General features: G+C 44.2%; 1 protein-coding gene across 2 annotated transcripts in view; it reads left to right on the top strand.

Moving 5' to 3' along the window:
• The first annotated feature begins 241 nt into the window (after positions 1-241).
• eef2kmt (eukaryotic elongation factor 2 lysine methyltransferase) overlaps positions 242-10,477 on the top strand; it is a 63,728-nt gene continuing 53,492 nt past the window's right edge. The window contains exons 1-8 of one of the 2 annotated variants that reach the window (XM_038987188.1): positions 242-469; positions 598-660; positions 786-866; positions 1,060-1,161; positions 2,170-2,303; positions 5,261-5,505; positions 8,739-8,888; positions 9,778-10,066. In XM_038987188.1, coding sequence (XP_038843116.1) covers positions 344-469; positions 598-660; positions 786-866; positions 1,060-1,161; positions 2,170-2,303; positions 5,261-5,505; positions 8,739-8,888; positions 9,778-9,878 — 1,002 coding nt within the window. In that variant the 5' untranslated portion in view covers positions 242-343 and the 3' untranslated portion in view covers positions 9,879-10,066. Of the gene's footprint in view, positions 470-597; positions 661-785; positions 867-1,059; positions 1,162-2,169; positions 2,304-5,260; positions 5,506-8,738; positions 8,889-9,777; positions 10,067-10,477 lie in introns of those variants that run through there. The other variant, XM_038987197.1, reaches the window with a different exon arrangement.

The raw sequence follows: 10,477 nt of genomic DNA, 5'->3' as shown, positions 1-10,477 counted from the left end.
GGGAGTGGTCTAAAACAGTAGACTTGTATCAGTTTTAAGGGTGGCACTGAGAACAGTAGGCCCACAGATACAGGTTTTATTGGGAAATAAAATACAGCTCTCATCTCATTGTAAAGGTTTTATAATTTGTACTTTCTTTAAAAAAAAAAGAAGATGTATCCCTTATCACGTTACTGTCTGTCATGATTATACTACATTGACCATCAGGCATTGCGACAGGAGGAGTGCTTCTTGGGTAAAGAGGAAGACAACAAACTCAGGGAAACACGTGGCCAGTCTGTGGTTTAGTGTAAATCATTTCTCGGGAATTATATCACTGTAATATTGGTTGAAAATTAACGAAATGTATCTGTCTAAGGATCAGACCAAAAAAAACAAAGTCACTTGCATAAGGAATAGAGCAGATGTTATATATAACTTTAAAGTCTCCTTTTTCACTATGAGTCAACTGCCAAATTTCCCATGGAATGTAAGTAGCGGGGCTGCTTGCATGTTGTACTATGTAGGGTCTGCATCATAAATTGAATGTATTTTTTTTATTGTTTAGGAATAGTAAGACATGAATACAGTAATAACATTTATTGTTGTTTTCTACAGTTCCTTGAAAGGGAGCTCGAGAACGACAGCTCATCAGAAATTATTCTAGACATTCTAAAGCAGGTATTGCCTAACTGTCAAAGCATTTTTTTTTATGCCACACCTATTTAGTTCAATATATAGAAACAGTACATTGGATTTCCGTGTTGGAAACCACACTAACAATGACTATTGTCACCTGTTTACAGACATGCCTTCATCCACTGTGCTGTAAACATCCTCCCTCAGTAAGATATAGGAGACAGTTTTTGTCTCAGCTCATCAAAAGGGTGGGTTCTTTTATCTGATATATTTTTGTCTGGTATCATTCTGTCAGAAAATAGTTCACTATCATACAGTAACTGGTGCATTTAAAAAGGCAAATTGCATACTTTCACATGAATACAATACAACAAAGTATAACTTTATTGTCTATTTTGTTAAAGCGAACAACAGTGATGCTTCTCTTCCCTGTGTGCGCAGCATGAAGCCAGTGAGCGCGAGCCCCTGGATGAGCTCTATGATGCACTGGGTGAAGTCCTGGGGGTAGAGGAGGGGACAGAGTGCTACAAGAGCTATTTACTGGTAATACACACACCTTTCAAAACACCACACTGTATTCTACAGAAACTGTATTCAACAGAAACCGTATTCTACAGAAACTGTATTCAACAGAAACTGTATTCAACAGAAACTGTATTCAACAGAAACTGTATTCTACAGAAACTGTATTCAACAGAAACTGTATTCAGCAGAAACTGTATTCAACAGAAACTGTATTCAACAGAAACTGTATTCAACAGAAACTGTATTCTACAGAAACTGTATTCTACAGAAACTGTATTCAGCAGAAACTGTATTCAGCAGAAACTGTATTCAACAGAAACTGTATTCAACAGAAACTGTATTCAGCAGAAACTGTATTCAACAGAAACTGTATTCAACAGAAACTGTATTCAACAGAAACTGTATTCAGCAGAAACTGTATTCAACAGAAACTGTATTCAACAGAAACTGTATTCAGCAGAAACTGTATTCAGCAGAAACTGTATTCAACAGAAACTGTATTCAGCAGAAACTGTATTCAGCAGAAACTGTATTCAACAGAAACTGTATTCTACAGAAACTGTGTTCAGCAGAAACTGTATTCAACAGAAACTGTATTCAGCAGAAACTGTATTCAAACTGTATTCTACAGAAACTGTATTCAACAGAAACTGTATTCAGCAGAAACTGTATTCAGCAGAAACTGTATTCAACAGAAACGGTATTCAACAGAAACTGTATTCAACAGAAACTGTATTCAACAGAAACTGTATTCAACATTTTGTCATTTAGCAGACACTCTTGTCCAGAACAACTTCCAGTAGTGAGAGCACACATTTTTTTCATACTGGTCCCCCATGGGAATTGAACCCACAACCCTGGTGTTGCAAGCACCACCAGCTGAGCCACACGGGACCTCTATTTTATCCTTTAAAATAATACAATTATTATTAATTTAAGGATTACTTTAATTAAATCTTAATTTTATATTTACAGTGTGTGTGTGTGTGTGTGTGTGTGTGTGTGTGTGTGTGTGTGTGTGTGTAGCCGTGTGGAGAAGCAGTGAGTCTATCAGAGAGTACAGCTGTGATCTCTGAGGGGACTACAGGCCTGGTCACATGGGAGGCTGCTCTTTACCTGGCTGAATGGGCTCTGGAGAACACACACGTCTTCACTGACAGGTAGGTACACTACTGTGTGTGTTATGTCATTGTGTTCTGTCTGGAGAACACACACGTCTTCACTGACAGGTTGGTACACTACTGTGTGTGTTATGTCATTGTGTTCTGTCTGGAGAACACACACGTCCTCACTGACAGGTTGGTACACTACTGTGTGTGTTATGTCATTGTGTTCTGTCTGGAGAACACACACGTCTTCACTGACAGGTTGGTACACTACTGTGTGTGTTATGTCATTGTGTTCTGTCTGGAGAACACACACGTCCTCACTGACAGGTTGGTACACTACTGTGTGTGTTATGTCATTGTGTTCTGTCTGGAGAACACACACGTCTTCACTGACAGGTAGGTACACTACTGTGTGTGTTATGTCATTGTGTTCTGTCTGGAGAACACACACGTCCTCACTGACAGGTTGGTACACTACTGTGTGTGTTATGTCATTGTGTTCTGTCTGGAGAACACACACGTCCTCACTGACAGGTAGGTACACTACTGTGTGTGTTATGTCATTGTGTTCTGTCTACAACTCATGCTGTTGTTACCACTCCATCTCAATCTGGTGTGTAATGTGAGTGTCCTCTCCCTGTGTGTGTGTGTGTAGGTCCTGTCTCTGCTCTCTCCTACAGGACAGTCCTAGAGCTGGGCAGTGGTGTAGGGTTGACTGGTATAGCAGTGTGTAGGTCCTGTCTCTGCTCTCTCCTACAGGACAGTCCTAGAGCTGGGCAGTGGTGTAGGGTTGACTGGTATAGCAGTGTGTAGGTCCTGTCTCTGCTCTCTCCTACAGGACAGTCCTAGAGCTGGGCTGTGGTGTAGGATTGACTGGTATAGCAGTGTGTAGGTCCTGTCTCTGCTCTCTCCTACAGGACAGTCCTAGAGCTGGGCAGTGGTGTAGGGTTGACTGGTATAGCAGTGTGTAGGTCCTGTCTCTGCTCTCTCCTACAGGACAGTCCTAGAGCTGGGCAGTGGTGTAGGGTTGACTGGTATAGCAGTGTGTAGGTCCTGTCTCTGCTCTCTCCTCCTACAGGACAGTCCTAGAGCTGGGCTGTGGTGTAGGGTTGACTGGTATAGCAGTGTGAGTCCTGTCTCTGCTCTCTCCTCCTACAGGACAGTCCTAGAGCTGGGCTGTGGTGTAGGGTTGACTGGTATAGCAGTGTGAGTCCTGTCTCTGCTCTCTCCTCCTACAGGACAGTCCTAGAGCTGGGCTGTGGTGTAGGGTTGACTGGTATAGCAGTGTGTAGGTCCTGTCTCTGCTCTCTCCTACAGGACAGTCCTAGAGCTGGGCTGTGGTGTAGGGTTGACTGGTATAGCAGTGTGAGTCCTGTCTCTGCTCTCTCCTACAGGACAGTCCTAGAGCTGGGCTGTGGTGTAGGGTTGACTGGTATAGCAGTGTGTAGGTCCTGTCTCTGCTCTCTCCTCCTACAGGACAGTCCTAGAGCTGGGCTGTGGTGTAGGGTTGACTGGTATAGCAGTGTGTAGGTCCTGTCTCTGCTCTCTCCTCCTACAGGACAGTCCTAGAGCTGGGCTGTGGTGTAGGGTTGACTGGTATAGCAGTGTGTAGGTCCTGTCTCTGCTCTCTCCTACAGGACAGTCCTAGAGCTGGGCTGTGGTGTAGGGTTGACTGGTATAGCAGTGTGAGTCCTGTCTCTGCTCTCTCCTCCTACAGGACAGTCCTAGAGCTGGGCAGTGGTGTAGGGTTGACTGGTATAGCAGTGTGAGTCCTGTCTCTGCTCTCTCCTCCTACAGGACAGTCCTAGAGCTGGGCAGTGGTGTAGGGTTGACTGGTATAGCAGTGTGTAGGTCCTGTCTCTGCTCTCTCCTCCTACAGGACAGTCCTAGAGCTGGGCTGTGGTGTAGGGTTGACTGGTATAGCAGTGTGTAGGTCCTGTCTCTGCTCTCTCCTACAGGACAGTCCTAGAGTTGGGCTGTGGTGTAGGGTTGACTGGTATAGCAGTGTGTAGGTCCTGTCTCTGCTCTCTCCTCCTACAGGACAGTCCTAGAGCTGGGCTGTGGTGTAGGGTTGACTGGTATAGCAGTGTGAGTCCTGTCTCTGCTCTCTCCTCCTACAGGACAGTCCTAGAGCTGGGCTGTGGTGTAGGGTTGACTGGTATAGCAGTGTGTAGGTCCTGTCTCTGCTCTCTCCTACAGGACAGTCCTAGAGCTGGGCTGTGGTGTAGGGTTGACTGGTATAGCAGTGTGTAGGTCCTGTCTCTGCTCTCTCCTCCTACAGGACAGTCCTAGAGCTGGGCTGTGGTGTAGGGTTGACTGGTATAGCAGTGTGTAGGTCCTGTCTCTGCTCTCTCCTCCTACAGGACAGTCCTAGAGCTGGGCTGTGGTGTAGGGTTGACTGGTATAGCAGTGTGTAGGTCCTGTCTCTGCTCTCTCCTCCTACAGGACAGTCCTAGAGCTGGGCTGTGGTGTAGGGTTGACTGGTATAGCAGTGTGTAGGTCCTGTCTCTGCTCTCTCCTCCTACAGGACAGTCCTAGAGCTGGGCTGTGGTGTAGGGTTGACTGGTATAGCAGTGTGTAGGTCCTGTCTCTGCTCTCTCCTCCTACAGGACAGTCCTAGAGCTGGGCTGTGGTGTAGGGTTGACTGGTATAGCAGTGTGAGTCCTGTCTCTGCTCTCTCCTCCTACAGGACAGTCCTAGAGCTGGGCAGTGGTGTAGGGTTGACTGGTATAGCAGTGTGAGTCCTGTCTCTGCTCTCTCCTCCTACAGGACAGTCCTAGAGCTGGGCAGTGGTGTAGGGTTGACTGGTATAGCAGTGTGTAGGTCCTGTCTCTGCTCTCTCCTACAGGACAGTCCTAGAGCTGGGCTGTGGTGTAGGGTTGACTGGTATAGCAGTGTGAGTCCTGTCTCTGCTCTCTCCTCCTACAGGACAGTCCTAGAGCTGGGCTGTGGTGTAGGGTTGACTGGTATAGCAGTGTGAGTCCTGTCTCTGCTCTCTCCTCCTACAGGACAGTCCTAGAGCTGGGCTGTGGTGTAGGGTTGACTGGTATAGCAGTGTGTAGGTCCTGCTATCCCTCCAGCTACGTGTTCAGTGACTGTCACCTCAGCGTTCTACATAGACTGAGGGACAACATCCAGCTCAATGGGCTGGACAACCAGAACTCTCCCAGAGTGTGTGTGGAGCATCTGGACTGGGAGGAGGTGACAGAGAAGCAGCTGAGAGAGATCGAAGCCACCACGGTCATCGCTGCAGGTAGGAACATGGTCTGTCTCTATTCTATTCAATCCGTAAAGCTGCAGGTAGGAACATGGTCTGTCTCTATTCCATCCGTAAAGCTGAAGGTCCGCTTTAAAGGCAATATTCCCTCTGTCGCGGAGACTTCACAATAAACACTGCATATGTCAACTCAGTCAGAAATGACTTTTACATTTGTATGCTGATCTTCTGCGATGCTTTGGGCGATATGGATTGAATCCAGCCTTTAATTACAACAAAAGTATATATTTCTAATATATACTTTTTTCCTAATTCTATTGTTGTCGGCTGACACTCGTCCTGTTGTTTCCTAATTCTATTGTTGTCGGCTGACACTCGTCCTGTTGTTTCCTAATTCTATTGTTGTCGGCTGACACTCGTCCTGTTGTTTCCTAATTCTATTGTTGTCAGCTGACACTCGTCCTGTTGTTTCCTAATTCTATTGTTGTCGGCTGACACTCGTCCTGTTGTTTCCTAATTCTATTGTTGTCGGCTGACACTCGTCCTGTTGTTTCCTAATTCTATTGTTGTCAGCTGACACTCGTCCTGTTGTTTCCTAATTCTATTGTTGTCAGCTGACACTCGTCCTGTTGTTTCCTAATTCTATTGTTGTCGGCTGACACTCGTCCTGTTGTTTCCTAATTCTATTGTTTCGGCTGACACTCGTCCTGTTGTTTCCTAATTCTATTATTGTCAGTTGACACTCGCCATGTTGTTTCCTAATTCTATTGTTGTCGGCTGACACTCGTTCTGCTCTTTCCTAATTCTATTGTTGTTGGCTGACACTCGTCCTGTTGTTTCCTAATTCTATTGTTGTCAGCTGACACTCGTCCTGTTGTTTCCTAATTCTATTGTTGTCAGCTGACACTTGTCCTGTTGTTTCCTAATTCTATTGTTGTCGGCTGACACTCGTCTTGTTGTTTCCTAATTCTATTGTTGTCGGCTGACGCGTGTCCTGTTGTTTCCTAATTCTATTGTTGTCAGCTGACACTCGTCCTGTTGTTTCCTAATTCTATTGTTGTCGGCTGACGCGTGTCCTGTTGTTTCTTAATTCTATTGTTGTCAGCTGACACTCGTCCTGGTGTTTCCTAATTCTATTGTTGTCAGCTGACACTCGTCCTGGTGTTTCCTAATTCTATTGTTGTCAGCTGACACTCGTCCTGGTGTTTCTTAATTCTATTGTTGTCAGCTGACACTCGTCCTGGTGTTTCCTAATTCTATTGTTGTCGGCTGACGCTTGTCCTGTTTCCTAATTCTATTGTTGTCAGCTGACACTTGTCCTGTTGTTTCCTAATTCTATTGTTGTCGGCTGACACTCGTCCTGTTGTTTCCTAATTCTATTGTTGTCGGCTGACTCGTGTCCTGTTGTTTCCTAATTCTATTGTTGTCGGCTGACACTCATCCTGTTGTTTCCTAATTCTATTGTTGTCAGCTGACACTCGTCCTGTTGTTTCCTAATTCTATTGTTGTCAGCTGACACTCGTCCTGTTGTTTCCTAATTCTATTGTTGTCAGCTGACACTCGTCCTGTTGTTTCCTAATTCTATTGTTGTCAGCTGACACTCGTCCTGTTGTTTCCTAATTCTATTGTTGTCGGCTGACACTCGTCCTGTTGTTTCCTAATTCTATTGTTGTCGGCTGACACTCGTCCTGTTGTTTCCTAATTCTATTGTTGTCGGCTGACACTCGTCCTGTTGTTTCCTAATTCTATTGTCAGCTGACACTCGTCCTGTTGTTTCCTAATTCTATTGTTGTCGGCTGACACTCGTCCTGTTGTTTCCTAATTCTATTGTCAGCTGACACTCGTCCTGTTGTTTCCTAATTCTATTGTTGTCAGCTGACACTCGTCCTGTTGTTTCCTAATTCTATTGTTGTCGGCTGACACTCGTCCTGTTGTTTCCTAATTCTATTGTTGTCGGCTGACTCGTGTCCTGTTGTTTCCTAATTCTATTGTTGTCGGCTGACACTCGTCCTGTTGTTTCCTAATTCTATTGTTGTCAGCTGACACTCGTCCTGTTGTTTCCTAATTCTATTGTTGTCAGCTGACACTCGTCCTGTTGTTTCCTAATTCTATTGTTGTCAGCTGACACTCGTCCTGTTGTTTCCTAATTCTATTGTTGTCGGCTGACACTCGTCCTGTTGTTTCCTAATTCTATTGTTGTCGGCTGACACTCGTCCTGTTGTTTCCTAATTCTATTGTTGTCGGCTGACACTCGTCCTGTTGTTTCCTAATTCTATTGTCAGCTGACACTCGTCCTGTTGTTTCCTAATTCTATTGTTGTCGGCTGACACTCGTCCTGTTGTTTCCTAATTCTATTGTCAGCTGACACTCGTCCTGTTGTTTCCTAATTCTATTGTTGTCAGCTGACACTCGTCCTGTTGTTTCCTAATTCTATTGTTGTCGGCTGACACTCGTCCTGTTGTTTCCTAATTCTATTGTCAGCTGACACTCGTCCTGTTGTTTCCTAATTCTATTGTTGTCGGCTGACACTCGTCCTGTTGTTTCCTAATTCTATTGTCAGCTGACACTCGTCCTGTTGTTTCCTAATTCTATTGTTGTCGGCTGACACTCGTCCTGTTGTTTCCTAATTCTATTGTTGTCAGCTGACACTCGTCCTGTTGTTTCCTAATTCTATTGTTGTCGGCTGACACTCGTCCTGTTGTTTCCTAATTCTATTGTTGTCGGCTGACACTCGTCCTGTTGTTTCCTAATTCTATTGTCAGCTGACACTCGTCCTGTTGTTTCCTAATTCTATTGTTGTCGGCTGACACTCGTCCTGTTGTTTCCTAATTCTATTGTTGTCAGCTGACACTCGTCCTGTTGTTTCCTAATTCTATTGTTGTCGGCTGACACTCGTCCTGTTGTTTCCTAATTCTATTGTTGTCAGCTGACGCATGTCCTGTTTCCTAATTCTATTGTTGTCGGCTGACACTCGTCCTGTTGTTTCCTAATTCTATTGTTGTCAGCTGACACTTGTCCTGTTGTTTCCTAATTCTATTGTTGTCGGCTGACACACGTCCTGTTGTTTCCTAATTCTATTGTCAGCTGACACTAGTCCTGTTTCCTAATTCTATTGTCAGCTGACGCGTGTCCTGTTGTTTCCTAATTCTATTGTCAGCTGACGCGTGTCCTGTTGTTTCCTAATTCTATTGTCAGCTGACGCTTGTCCTGTTGTTTCCTAATTCTATTGTTGTCGGCTGACGCGTGTCCTGTTGTTTCCTGTGTTATAGATGTAGTTTACGATCCAGATATCATTGGCTGTCTGGTGAAGCTTCTCTCTAAGATCCTGAGGTGTTCGGCCAATGGCAGCCCTCCTGATGTCTACATCTCCTCCACCATCAGAAACCCCGACACATATAACAGTTTTAAACACCAGCTAGGTCAGTACTAAACTTAGAGCTTTGACAGAACTAATGAAAAGAGCTTTACAAGTGTAATGTATTATTACTAGTAAACCAACTGCTTCAAAGAGCAGCTAAGTGAGGAGACCATCCAACCCATAGATACTGTAGAGGATGAATCTCAATAGTCTTCAAGTGAACTCCTCACCTTGTATGTTGGGTTACAGTAAAGTTCTTTGTGACGACTGATGTAAAAAGGGCTTTATAAATTCATGTGGTTGATCTAGTCCATCTCCACTGTTCTGGAGAGATCTAATCCTACAGACTTGGATGAATTCCTTTCCAGATGGATCTGTAATTATACACATCTGAAACTGATGGGTCTATAATTATACACATCTGAAACTGATGGGTCTATAATTATACACATCTGAAACTGATGGGTCTATAATTATACACATCTGAAACTAATGGGTCTATAATTATACACATCTGAAACTGATGGATCTATAATTATACACATCTGAAACTGATGGGTCTATAATTATACACATCTGAAACTGATGGGTCTATAATTATACACATCTGAAACTGATGGGTCTATAATTATACACATCTGAAACTGATGGGTCTATAATTATACACATCTGAAACTAATGGATCTATAGTTATACACATCTGAAACTGGTGGATCTATAGTTATACACATCTGAAACTGGTGGATCTATAATTATACACATCTGAAACTGATGGATCTATAATTATACACATGTGAAACTGATGGGTCTATAATTATACACATCTGAAACTGATGGGTCTATAATTATACACATCTGAAACTAATGGATCTATAATTATACACATCTGAAACTGATGCATCTTTCAAAATTAAATCAAATAAATTCTCCTTTGTTTTTCTCTCCCACAGAAAGTTCTGGAATCCAACATGAGGTCATGACAGGACCAGTGACACATGTGTTATTTTACAACAGACAAGCCACCATAGAGATGATCAAACTCTACATATAATAACTGCAACCCAAATGGCATCCTATTCCCATTGTAAGTGCACTACTTTTGACCAGGGTCCATAGGGCTGTGGTCAAAAGTAGTGCACTAGATAGGGAATAGGGTGCCATTTGGGATACACACAATATAACACCAAGCCGGAACCAGACGTGTATTACTGTGTAATAAAGTCTTTATTTACATCAATATTTACATTGTGGAAAATATCTCATTTATACATTCAAGTGTTGTTTAAGAGGGGAATCAAAACGGCCTGGAATGAAGAGATCCACAGGAGGAGAGACACATGGGGAGAGAGAGAGCAGAGGAAAGACTAGCCTGATGTAACAATCTCTCTTTCCGACAGGTCCTCAAAGTGGACCATGTGGCAGTTGGTAGCAGGTAGCCTAGCGGTTCAGAACAGGTAGCCTAGCGGTTCAGAACAGGTAGCCTAGCGGTTCAGAGCAGGTAGCCTAGCGGTTCAGAGCAGGTAGCCTAGCGGTTCAGAGCAGGTAGCCTAGCGGTTCAGAGCAGGTAGCCTAGCGGTTCAGAGCAGGTAGCCTAGCGGTTCAGAGCAGGTAGCCTAGCGGTTAAGAGCAGGTAGCCTAGCGGTTCAGAGC

This window comes from Salvelinus namaycush, chromosome 3 (genome assembly GCF_016432855.1).
Source record: "Salvelinus namaycush isolate Seneca chromosome 3, SaNama_1.0, whole genome shotgun sequence".
Lineage (NCBI taxonomy): Eukaryota > Metazoa > Chordata > Actinopteri > Salmoniformes > Salmonidae > Salvelinus > Salvelinus namaycush.
This window is presented reverse-complemented; position numbering and strand designations above follow the sequence as displayed.